Raw genomic sequence first — 13,181 nt, forward strand, 5'->3', positions numbered from 1 at the left:
ATGACTTTCTTTGGATTGTTGAACAAAAAAAGAAAGAAAAGAAAAGAGTACACTGAGATAGTCCATACAGGAGCAATAAGAAAAACGTGCAATTTGCACATATGCAAGACACTAAACTCCCAACAGCTTCTTGCTCCCAGTGAAGTTAAAGATAACTATATGAATAGGACGGGTTAAAGGCGATATGATGAGTTTACAACATGAAATAGAAAAAGGTTGGATGTACATTTTAAAAAATTGTGTTTGAAGCAACAACACCAGGTTTTGCAGCAACAACATTACACATACATACATGTTTTGTTTCGTGGTATCACATAAGTTTGTCTGGATGTAAAACTGGTGTGTATTCCACAGAGCGAAAATTCTTAAACTAGTTGACCTTTTCTCTTCAGATTGGAGATATCACTTTAATGTATTATTGCTTTATTGCTTTATTTATTGCTTTACAGCCCATCATATATCCTGAATAGCTCATTAAAAAAGAAAAACTGGGCATGAATAAATACTAACTTCCCTTTAGGTATTGGAGCTGTATGCACTTGGTTTACAAAGACTATTTTATCTGAGCATTGTGTTCATGCTACAATATGTTAGATTGTTGTATACATTGGAAAAAAAAAGACGCTGATTTCAAAATATTTTTCAGTGTGGTGATTCACAAACTGACACAATAAGAAAAAACAAGAACGACACGACATTTTTTTTTGTTTGTTTGGTTTTTGGGGGTGAAAACTCCAAGTAATGGTCTCCTTCCTTGAGACATTCACAGATAAAAGAAAAAGGAAAAGAAAACAAGCTGAAGGATTTGTGACCCAACAAGATTCATAGAAACTTGTTCACTCGTTTATTTTCAGTGAGCTCAATTATTGTAAACGTGTGTTTACAGGTCCCAATAAAAAAAATAAACAAATAAATGAATAAAAAAATAAAAAAATAAATCAATAAATCAATAAATCAATAAATCAATAAATCAATCAATCAATCAATAAATCAATAAATCAATAAATCAATCAATCAATAAATCAATAAATCAATAATGTTGAGCACTCTCTGCATTGCCTCCATGTGTGTCAAAAAATCGTCTTCGGCTGACTCGCTCACATTCAATTAAACAATAGATTTTACTTCTTTTTTTCTTTTTACTTTATTTATCCTCCCTTTGTTTTAATGTGTTTCTTAATCACCCTGTTTTAATGTATTTTCTTTATTCCCTGTTAAAGCACTGTAAATTGCTTTGTGCCTGAATGGTACTATTTCTATGTTTGCTTTGATTTCATTTCATACTGAAAAACGAAAAAACCCTATATATTTCTCTGGTTGCATGAAACATTAAAAAGCAGAACTCTAAATGTGTACAAATGTATAATTTGACGATTTTCGTCAGTCTCCTTCAGTTATTTCACGTGCATTGATGAGCGCCAATAGGATTCCTCGACTGGGTGTCGATGGGCGGGACATCCGGTTCACGGTCTATTGTTACGTATATGCCCCACACTGTGTGCCGTTTGAGCCCACTGCAGCAAGTTGTTAGTTTGATTACAGTGATCGTGCAGCCCAGGCTACAGATATTTAGTAAATATATATCGCAGCTGTAACTGGACATAAGAGTCGACGGGAAGTTTATAACCAGGATCAGGTTTTGTAGGACAATGCGGATAATCACGGCTACGAGCACGTTCGTGTCCCAGTATCCTAAAACTATTGCTGTGATCACAGTTACAGGTAATAAACACTCTGACCTGTCACTTTGTGAAGGGATGTCGACTAACATGTGAGCTTGTTTTGGTCAATGTAAGGTGTTATCGAAAGCTCCCTGTCAGCGTGCTTGTTATTGTCAACAGATGTTTCTCATGTCTATTCATATATTCTTTTATCATACCCTTTGCCAGTATAGCCGCTATACAGTAGCATCACTTGTCATTGTAAATGCAGCTTTTTTAAAAACTCGTTATTCACTGTAATCGTACACAAAAGTAATGTAAAGGTTTTGTAACTGGGTGTAGCACCCTGCTGCAGCTCTGTTCCTGTTACATCATGATCTAGATAATGAATGTTGTCTGAACTGTATGCTCAGGACGGAACTTTACATTTCTCTATTGAGAGACGAACTAAAAGTGTCAATAAAACTTTGATGTAATGTAGTAAATTCGCAGCAATATTCAATTTCTGCAATGACTCTATAGTAAGAGAGGTGCAGGTAATTTTACACATTCGCCTTTTTAACACTGTTGAACTCATAGGTCAAACTATTTATTTTCTGTCTACCATAAGCAGACATCGAGTAGTTCAATAAAACAAACCTCTTAAAAATCAACTGGAACAGACATAAAGTAGTTGATTGTGGTGTTTAATTCCCCCCATTACATGTATTATGTGCTTGTTCAAGGACTCTTGTCAGTTTACCAAACTAGTGCGATATATATCAATGGGGCCTCATATCTCAAAGTGCAAGAAAACAATGTTTTGCCAAGTGGTTTTAGTGAATGCGACTGTATTTTGGGTTATCAATTACCCTCAAAAGCACGATATTTGGACCATTTGATGAAACTGGACTAACTGGAGAAAAATCATAAAGGCATGTGAAGAATATACGAGCATGCATTTTCTTATAAACGTATATGATAACATATAACTTGTATAACATATACGATACTCAAAATACAAAGCGAAAAATCTAAAAGTGTAAAATATATGGCACAAAAACATTAAAAATGTGAAAGACACACACAGAATGACCAGTAAAATACACCAACATGCAGCTGTCAATTAATGAAAGTGTGATTATTTTTCTTATTCACAGGACTTGGACTATTTGGTGTTAAGAAATGGATGGCTGGTGGTGTGTGCCGTAGCAAAGCCCGCTTAGATGGAAAGACTGTCTTGATCACAGGTGGGAATACAGGGATTGGTAAAGAAACTGCTGTGGACCTAGCTCGAAGAGGTTGGTGGATTACTTGAGTTTTCTAAAGTTTAACACCTGATCTCTGCTCAAATGTAATAATTCTGTCGTGTTACAGGTGCAAGAGTGATCCTGGCCTGTAGAGACATGGATCGTGCCAATAAAGCTGCTGAGGATGTGAAGAAGAGGAGTGGAAATGACAATGTGGTGGTCAAAATGTTGGATTTGGCGTCCCTACAGTCAGTGCGTGAAATGGCTAAAGACATCCTCGCCAGTGAGGAGCGGCTGGATGTTCTCATCAATAATGCGGGTGAGCGTATGAATTACACAACTGACAACTGACTATGTGACACATTATTATATTCGGGCAGCTTTAAGTGTGTGCTGTGCACATGAACAGGTTGGAGATGGCAAACAAACGTCCACTGATGCTCTTACTTTTAGGTGTGATGAGCTGTCCTCAATGGAAAACTAAGGACGGCTTTGAAATGCAGTTCGGAGTGAACCACCTGGGCCACTTCCTTTTAACAAATTGCCTGTTGGATCTCCTGAAGAAATCGGCTCCAAGCCGCATCGTCAATGTCTCCAGTTTAGCGCATGAAAGAGGTGCTGGTTTTATCTTCTTTTCTTCCATTTTGAAGTCAATTTTAGGTTTTCGTCCTGGGGATAAGGGATTCAAAATTGATGGTCTCTTTGTTTTCGTCCAACAGGACAAATCTATTTTGACGACATCAATCAGGAGGAAGACTACAAGCCCAGGAAAAGCTATGCTCAGAGTAAACTCGCTAATGTCCTCTTTACAAGAGAGCTGGCCAACAAGCTACAAGGTGCTGAATATCGTCCAACACAGATTGCTTCTCACTCCAAATTATGTTTTGAATTATGTCTGCAGTAATTATGTGTTCTCATTTTAAAGGCACTGGAGTAACAACATATAGCCTCCATCCTGGAGTCATTCGGACGGAGCTCGGCCGACATTTCTGGCCGACAATACCCCTGTGGAGGAGAGTTGTGTTCACACCACTAATATATCTCATCAAGACTCCAACTGAGGGGGCTCAGACCACCATCTACTGCGCTGTGGAGGAAAGTCTGAAGGAGCAAAGTGGACTTTACTACAGGTCAGTGAATGTTTTTAATGGCAGTAGACCTTTTTTTTTCCTAAATGTTTTAAATGGTAGAGATGTAGTATGTCCTTACAACGTCGGTTTTCTTTTATATTCATACACATATTGCAGATATAAGTTGTATATCAATTGTTTTATTCTTGTTAAGCAGTGTGTCACATTATGAAAAGTGCAAATACTATTTAGTGTTAAAATGGGTGGAAGTCACTCAGCCAGTATTGTTGTCGCAGTACAATTGAGGTTTATCTAAAATATAAGTAACAGAAACGTATAAAAAAACAAAGAAACACAATTATGTCTATTTACTTATTCATACACATATATATATTTTGAGACATATTTTAAAAAGAAATCTGACAGATTGAAGGTTATCTTTTTTAAATGATGCTCTTTAATATTTAACCTCATCTCCTGTCCATCGCAAGTCTTTTATAAAATATTTGAACAACACTAAACACTATTTTTGTTTAATTAATTTCTTTTCATGACATTCAATTCTTGATTTTATTATCTGCATTTAAAAAAAAAAATCATGCTTCAATTAACAAAGTGACCACATAGGGGCGACCCTACTGGAAACACAACACTGACATACCACATTATCATGTCAGTTTACTGAGGCCATCATATATTTTGGAACCAATTTGGAAATTTTGCAACAGACCAGGGCATGATTGGTTTGAAAACAGTGATTCAGGGAGGCAGTGTGTGTAGAATGTAACGATGGACAGATGTTTACCAATCTGAGAAGAATTGTCCGAAATTGTAGGAAAGTGTTCCTCGATGTAACATGAAGGTTTACACTAGAAACCAGTGTGTGTGCTTAGAAACTCTTTCAGAAACCATTTTCTATGAATCAAAACTTTGCTCGATGGCATACTGCAATTCATCACAACAGTCTGGATTTGCAATAAAAGTTTCGGTACTTCAGAGCTTTCACCAACAGAAAAGCATTTGGTGTAGCGTAAAACAAAGAATCTCGGCAACATAAAACAAGGTTGGTACAACTAACCCCCTGAAATTTGACTTCTCCATTTATGAACATTTACAAACTCAAAAGTTTGAGATGAACTCCAGTTCTCATTTGTTACACAGGCTACAGTTCTGTATGGTCTCGGTTAGTATAATAACATGTAGATTTAAATCTGTGGCGTTTGCAGTTAGCTACAGGGTGGCAGTAGTAAATAACTTGAATAAGATTAAATAATTTAAAGGGCTCCTATTATACAGCTTTTCAACAACACATGGGTAGAAACGTTGTATTCAAAGTTTGTTGCCCCAAATCCAGCTTTTTCTTGACTTTCATCCATTTGAATATTGGGTCATGTGAGCTGCATTCAGAATCTGCTGTGTCTTTGTGAGCTGGAACGTCTCCGCCGACACATGCCCGTCATGGGAAGAGGAGGAAGCATTTCCACTAGTGGTGCCATGTGCCAGAGCAGAGCTGCCTAATTGTGGGAGGGTCAAAGGGAGGACTTACCTCGATTGAGATTGGCTAAACCCCGATGAAACTATATAGAGTTTGATTTCTGAGCGCTAAGTTAGAGCACACACTTTTAAGAAAATTAAACTTCTGGTGCGTCATTCCCAGGTATGGGGACACATATTACTGTTGGGAAACCATTAGAAAGGGAATTTTGCATAATATGACCCCTTTAAGTAAAAGCAAAGCTGTAACTTTCAAATTTTCATCATTCACAATGTCTCCTAATAAAAGGCAGATAAGGGCATTCAATCAAGGCTCTATATGTCTACCTAAATATACTGTGTACTGTGCTTATCCTTGGTGCGTTAAAATCTGTCCAATCTATAGACTTCAATTTTCTCTGAGCCATATTTTTTATACCTTTTATTATACCTAACTTGTTGTGGCAGAGAGCTGGAGGCGATTTCAGCTGACAAAGTACAAAAGGAAGAGTACACTCTCGAGAGGTGACATCTAATTCAAAGTGAGCAAACGTGGTTAATTAAATGGTCAAATATCTCACTTTTAACATCAATATGTTATTTATTTTCCATTGTGAATTAACTGTACTTTTTTCAAAAGACAAAGCTTTACAAAAGATTGCGTCCTGTTTTTTATTTATATTTTATACCATGTTCTAACGTCTTTGGAATTGGGACTGCACTTGGTAACATGAGGTAACTGCTGCATTAATAAAACTGAGTCACTGTACTCTGTGACTAATCCTTGCCGGTGGGTTATCTAATATCCATGACAAAGAAACCGCATTTGATGTGGACCGGTCATGTCACGTCCTCTCAGCTTAGTGAGGTCAATATCAACCCATATTCCCACCAAGTGAATTGGCCTGGGATTTAAACCACAACCACCAGACACCAAGCAGCATTAACATTCAGTTGCTTCAATATTCACTCTCTTTTGAATCTGTTTCGCTCTTCACTGATTCCTGAGAGACACATCTGTCTTTGTAGTTGCTGAATCCTGCACTGTGATCACCAGCTCGTCACTAACATTGTCTGGCACCTGTTTGGTGCTCCGGGGGTAGTGTGTAGTGGGTTCGTCTGAGTTTTTTTTTTTTTATTTCCCTTTAACAGAGAATAACTGCCTGCTGCTGTAGGTGAGAAATACGTTGATGGGACCAGAGCTGTGGGCTGAAAAACCAAAGCAATTATCTAAACTAGATTTAAAGGGCCTGTAGAGGCGAGGAGAGAATTACAGAGGTGGTTTGCAGCTACAAGGGATCAGTTTTACATTGAGTGTACAGTACAACAGTGGTTTAATGAAGCGTCCATATAAAAACATGGATCGGCACAATTTGGAGTGCTTTCCATGGGGTGAACAACATTAGACAAAGTTTGAAATGCATTGGTGCATTCACACAGCTAGGAACTTGAAACAATACCAGTTTGGGAGGTGTCATTTACCAGTTGGGATTCTTCACATAGAAACAACAAACAGCCAACAGATTAGCCTCCAGAAATTCTGCAGGATGCTTATTGTCTATATTATCTATTGACTTTGCTGCTAAACATGTAAATTCTTAGAATACATTACAGCGCCGCCGTAATAAATGTCACCTCTTTGATGTATGCATACCGTCATGTTAAGGTACAGCTTCTGTGAGTTATCCAAAATGACCCACTTTTACAGCGGGGCAGTGACTAGTTTGACCCACATTTACTCAGAAGTGGGACTTTTGCTTCATCTGCAGAAATTTAAAACATCTCAACACTTTGCATGTCTCAGTGTCATCTGATTCAAACGACTCTGTAGTGGTAAACACTCCCACCTCTCATAAAGGAAGGTTTATGGGTTCAAGTCCAGGCCAGGCCATTTTGCTCCTTGTCAGCTGGTATCGGCTCTAGCATCGTGAGACCCTCTCTGAGTGAGATAGAAGAGCAAGTTGGTCTCTCTGGGACCCCAGTGGACTTTTTCAGGGGAGTGAAGCTGTATGAAAACCTGAGGGTTCATTTGAATGCCATTTCCCACCATTATCTTTTGTTATGATTTTCTGTTTGTTTGTTTGTTTGTTAATTAAAAGAGTAAATGTAGGGTGAATTTATCTTAATAATATACTAAATTGATTTCACTTATTACTCTCTTTTTGTGAAGGGACAACTCATCCTCCCACACTTTAAAAACTTCTGGATCTACGAGTGAATTATTGCAGTGTTGCTGTGTTGTTATACTGCGACTACTCTTTCACCGTAAAACACTCACTGATGGTGACCTAATCAGCACAGCAGAAGCAGGTCAAGTTGCGTATTTAACACCAAATCATGCTCTGATTACAGCGACTGTGCCCCCAAAACAGCAGCCCCTCAGGCTCTGGATGATGAAGCTGCCAAGAAGCTGTGGGATCTGAGCGCCTCAATGGTCGGTCTGCCTTGACCACGGTGACACTGATGATGATGATGATTGTCATCATCAAACTACCAATGGACAGCCAAATGGCCAGAGGAGGTATTGGTGCTCATTTTAATGAGCGTCTGTGCAACTACAACCAGCTGAGCTCGAGACAGACAGGATAAGAAAACACACCAAAAGCAGATAGACATTTATTCAGAATATACAACAAACTACTTGCAAAAATACTATTGGTTAAGTTTTCTTTTCTCCTTTTAAACATAAGCAATGCTTCACAGGTAAGTCACATGGAAGCTGTGTGATCTTTATTTTTGATTGCCATTAGCGTGAAATGACATTTGAACTGACAAGGATAACCATTGTCTGTGTTGACTACGGGCTGGAATGTCATTTACTTTTCCTCAAATCGATCGGATGACGAGTTGATGTGCTTTTCTATCACTGGTAATAGTGACATTTTGAGTTTTGTTTTGTTTTGTTTCCTCCTGGGCAATAAAGTGCTGTTATATGCAGCCCGTCATTTTACCTGTTTCTTAAGGCTTTTTTTTTTTTTCATTCACATCTCGTGTATTCATCATAGGTTTTCAGTGTATTCCATATGAAACCAACAATATTGAAATAAAACACATGTTGGTTACAACAACATGAATCAAAACGGTCTTAATACAATAACTGTATCTGCTTGCTCTTTTTTTCTTATGTCTTTATCTTGAAGGCACTTTGTACAAAATTGCTACAAACAGTCAAATTTCATTTTACTCAAAGCTACATGTCAGACAAGTGCATCACATGTTTTTTTTCTTTACCAGAAAAAAGTCCATTACTGGTGCTAATTACATATGCACAAAGTGCACTCAAATGGCCTGCTGGCTACAAATGAACCCTGTATATTCCCTACGCGTTACGTGATCATGTAAGAGCTAGTTCAGAGAAAAAGTACCATGTCCTGGCATTTACATTCAAAACTGTTATTCCTATACAGCAGATGTTGTGAAGTCAAAAGACAATAATCCTTCAGGTCGGGTGTGACACAGGGAGGAACTCTATCTATATTGCTCAGTTTATATATATATCTATAATTTTTTTTCATATATAAATCATACATTATTCAACATTTAGATGGCTGTGAGTCTACACAACTGAACTTACGGATCCTGACCATTTATGGTGTTAACATTTCCACTTTCACAATATTTGCTGCATAAACACCGTCACTAACTAATGAGCAACCTCCTCAAAATCAGAAAGCTGTTTCATCTGCTCCACTTGCATAGAGTGCCTTCTCACAAGTTTCTTTTTACACTTGAGGCCACCCCTCTTTGGTGTGTTTGGTGCTACCGGAGCGATGGATCGAATACCTGTGGCCAGAGGTGAGGACGGCTTGTTGCTCGCCCCGATATCGGGGATGGGAGGGTTTGGGTTGACATTAAGAGGAGGCAGGTGTCCAGGTCTGGTGTGGGAAATGTGGTCCAGCAGCAGTGTACCCGAGCCTCTCCTCTCTAGGAAGCCGGGGGCACGCCTGCGTGCTGTGCTCGGAGAGGATGTGCTGGCATTGCTGTCCAGAGATTCTCTGGAGCTGGTCAACAATGCAAGAGGAGAGGTGTTTAGTTTTCTCCGCTCCACTGGGACCTTGGGAGAGTCCGACATGGCAGAGTCTGAATAGAGCTGCGAGTCTGAGTCATAGTGATCATTCCCCAGACGTCTCCTGTGCATTGTATCTCTTAGACTGGCTGGTCCACTGCTGCAGCCGCTGCTCTCCTGCTCAGTGGGCACAGTGCTTCGCCGTGCCAGCGGCTGGTGCTGGCTGTATGATGGTTTAGATGTTGGAGGAACTGATAACGAGGTTGTCATTTTGCAGGGCTGCTCGCCCACTAAAGGGAATAAGTTATCTTTCCCATCGACACTGTTCTGTCTGGATAAAGCTGATCTCTTACTCAGAATGAGTCCGTTTACCCCTGCAACAACGTCCTCATCAGAGCTAGATTTCCTACTCTCCTCCTGAGCGGCAGCAGCAGCAGCCAGGACAGAAGGTGCAATCAGCCCCCATGGCTCTGATTGCAGCCGCTTCAGCTGAGGCAAACGTGCACGTTTGGGGTTTGCAGGTCGACGAGTTGGAGACGTGGGCCCGTTGGCAAGCTTTGCAGCCGAGTTCGAGGTTTTAAGCTTTGTCTGGAAACTGAACACTGTGTTCTGTTGCTCTTGTTCAGGAGTAGGAGATGCAGTCACATCAATATCAGAGGGAGAGGTGCAGTATGTTGGAGACCTCTCGTCCAACTGTGGCGATGGGGGGACGTTTAGATACTGCTTGGTAGTTTTGGTACCAGATGGTGACTTGTCTGTGGTGATAATGATTACTTCTTTCCCTTTAGCTTTACATGCATCCAAAAGTAGTTTTAGTGTCTTCTTATCGTCTGCATTGATGGCATACACCAGGGCTGAGGCGCCGGTCCTGTCCTCCAGACTGGGATCGGCACCATTACTCAGCAGGTGGTCCACTACTTCATGTCCAGCCTTGTGCATGCAGGCGTGCATCAGAGCTGTCCTCCCTGCTTTGTCCTGTATGTTTGGGTCTGCCTGATTATCCAGCAAATATTTCACCAGCTTTGACTTGCTCACGCTCTGCTGATCAGTGTGTGTGGACATGCAGGCCACCATGAGTGGTGTCTCCCCACGTTCATTGCTCTCGTTGATATATGCACCTCCCTCCAAAAGGAGCCTTGTTAGTCTGAGGCGTTTGAGCCAAACTGCTTTCAGGAGTGAGTTTCCATCTGTCCGCAGCTCCAGAATGTCTGCCATTTCCCAGCTGGTCACAGATCTTCTCAGTATTGAACTCAAAGCTCACAGTCCTGTAAACAAATTGTGGAATTAGTTCTGCTTTCAAAACTAAATCATGTAATTAAGACGGTTATTTAATAGGTTGCTAAACTGTCATTGCCAGCAGGTGGCAGCCTGTCACAACATTCTAAACATAATTTACCTTCACAGGTCTTTGGTATATTGCATAGATCATTTATCTAATAATTCAAATGGGGCTCGTTGTACACAACATGTACTTTTCCTGAGCAGATAATGCCCCAAAATCATGTGCACGCAAGACAATATGGTCGCACAACTTGTGACACCTCAAACAATGAGTTATGGAGTCATAATTGGGTTCTAAAGCCAAAGTTTCGATTTTAACCATTTTAATCACTGCAAAGTCATCTGCTTGTATGTCTTTCGTGCCATATTTATAGCGCAACAAGAGCCACCATCATCCTCCACTATAGTGCGCAAAAACAACATCCATGTTTATATTTCACTCAGTTGGAACGTTTGCTGGTTCTGAACGCCGTGCTTCACATTTAAAGCGAAGACAAGCTTCTTCAACTGGTGCCATTAAATAACGACAGTGTGAAATGTGACTGTCGCTGTCCATGGTTCTTATTTTGGATAACTTGGCGAGAGAGACGCGCTTCGGAACACATTATGATGTGTAGCGTCCTCTTACTCCACTGAACGCTGCGTTTGATTTGTTTAATTAAACTCGCTTATTCATTTTAAAATAGAAGCCATACGTCTATTGTTATGTATGGTGTAAAGGTTTATCTAATTGTACCTCCCCCCAGCAGTAAATGTAATGTAAAGCAAAACAAATTTAAAAGAAACAGCGACGCAAAGTTGAATCACGCAATCATTTTCTTTTTTTTTTTTTTTACATTGAACACATTCACATGACAACTTAGTGCGCGTTTATTCTCTTACCTGGTCAGAGGAGAGGTTTCCCATGTTCAAAGTATCCACTGCTATGTCATCTAAGAGGGAAGATACTCGGGAAATTAATCTTTTAAAAACTGAAAGTTTGCTGCTGTTTTGCTGCTGTTTTTCCGCAAGATTCACGTTTTTTTCTCTCTCTGTGTTTCTTTTCCCCTCCCGAGCCGACTGCTCCCATCGATGCCTCCCTATAGTTTCGGATACAACGTGCCGTACCTCTCTGGCACCATAAGCACATGAGCTGTGTGGCTTTTGTTATGGAGGCACACTACACCAGTCCAATGGGGAGTATTCCTTTCACTGCGCACTCAAGGATCACAACCTGGAGATGCTGCGGGTTATAAATAGCCCAACTTACTTTCTTGCTTGTTGAATGAAACGTGTATTCTCTTGACGTCAGAGTCGACTAAAATAAATTGCGTCTGATGGGAGAAAATAAATAAATAAAAAAATAAAACTAAAACCTCTGTCCTGATCTTCATATCTGCAGGACACAAACAAAACGAGTTCATCCTCCTTCAGACATGCAAATGCTCTGCGGGGGTGCGTTGGATTTGAATCGTTTCTAAAGGACAATTTGTAAATGAAAGCATATAGTGTTATGGTGGAAATAAAGGGTGCAAGAAAAAAAATGGTAACAAAAAAAGATAGTAAGTCTGCGCTAAAAATATCTGTCATCTTTCTGTTCGGCAGCGAGGAACATCGGCGTTGGAATAATATAATTTTATAAACGACACCATGAAGATGATTCTGCTGGTAAATGTTGGTTATGTTCAAGCTCATCATGTGGTTTCTTAAAGGAAATTCCAACATAGTGCATGAGCTTCCTTGTGAAGCAAGATAGAAACAGGACCACACACATACACAACATTAATTACTAATTCGGTCAGCAGCTCTTTATGATGCCAGTTTTTTCCTCTCCTTGGTCAGTTTCATCGCTCCCAAAATTAAGAAATGGAGCACAAATATTTTGCAGCTATATATATTTACAGTACAATTAAAGAGGCCAAAACTTGTAGCAGCCATCACAGCTATACAGCCTAATAGGGACATTTCTATTTTTAGGTTGCTATGAGACAGCACAGAAGCAGTTTCTAATGAGAACAGTGATGTTCTCAGCCCTGCAAGGAACAGGTAAATCAGACACATACCATTTCCCCCAACGACAGGAAGGCTTTATGACATTTATGCAAATATTTTTAGATGCAGCCATATGGAAAGCAAATAAATAAATAAATAACTCTCATGCTTAAGGCACCACTGCCACGATCGACCATTAGTCCTTTGACCCCTGCTCTTTTCCACTGAGACAGGGACTAATCACTTTATTACCTATCCAAACACTTGACGTCTCAGGACTCTGGTTGTCAATGCTGGCAGTGATTTCTCACCTGTGATTGCCTTTTCAGTCTCAGAGGATATGTTGTTTACGAGGCACATGGAGAAGGTGGTTTTATAAAAGAAAAAAAAACAGCACATATGTAGTAACCACCTCAAAAAAATGTGCTTCTTCTCTTCAAGAGATGTTTTGATTGAAAAGCTTCTTCAAAGATGAAAATGGTGTTTTATG

General features: G+C 39.8%; 2 protein-coding genes across 2 annotated transcripts; one reads left to right on the forward strand and one right to left on the reverse strand.

The window, feature by feature from the left end:
- The first annotated feature begins 1,437 nt into the window (after positions 1-1,437).
- LOC308116329 (retinol dehydrogenase 13-like) lies at positions 1,438-8,525 on the forward strand. Its single transcript, XM_080474460.1, has 7 exons — positions 1,438-1,722; positions 2,801-2,941; positions 3,018-3,209; positions 3,344-3,505; positions 3,610-3,726; positions 3,816-4,020; positions 7,786-8,525. Exons 1-7 carry the CDS (start codon positions 1,650-1,652, stop codon positions 7,880-7,882), a joined length of 987 nt encoding a protein of 328 aa, XP_080330586.1. The 5' UTR covers positions 1,438-1,649; the 3' UTR covers positions 7,883-8,525.
- Positions 8,526-9,076: 551 nt separating this feature from the next.
- ankrd34c (ankyrin repeat domain 34C) lies at positions 9,077-10,654 on the reverse strand (the record flags this gene model as incomplete). The annotated part of the gene is made up of 1 exon (XM_080475770.1): positions 9,077-10,654. One exon carries the CDS (start codon positions 10,652-10,654, stop codon positions 9,077-9,079), a length of 1,578 nt encoding a protein of 525 aa, XP_080331896.1.
- Positions 10,655-13,181: the final 2,527 nt, after the last annotated feature.

The sequence above is a fragment of the Lipophrys pholis genome, assembly GCF_963383615.2.
Source record: "Lipophrys pholis genome assembly, chromosome: 11".
Classification (NCBI taxonomy): Eukaryota; Metazoa; Chordata; class Actinopteri; order Blenniiformes; family Blenniidae; genus Lipophrys; species Lipophrys pholis.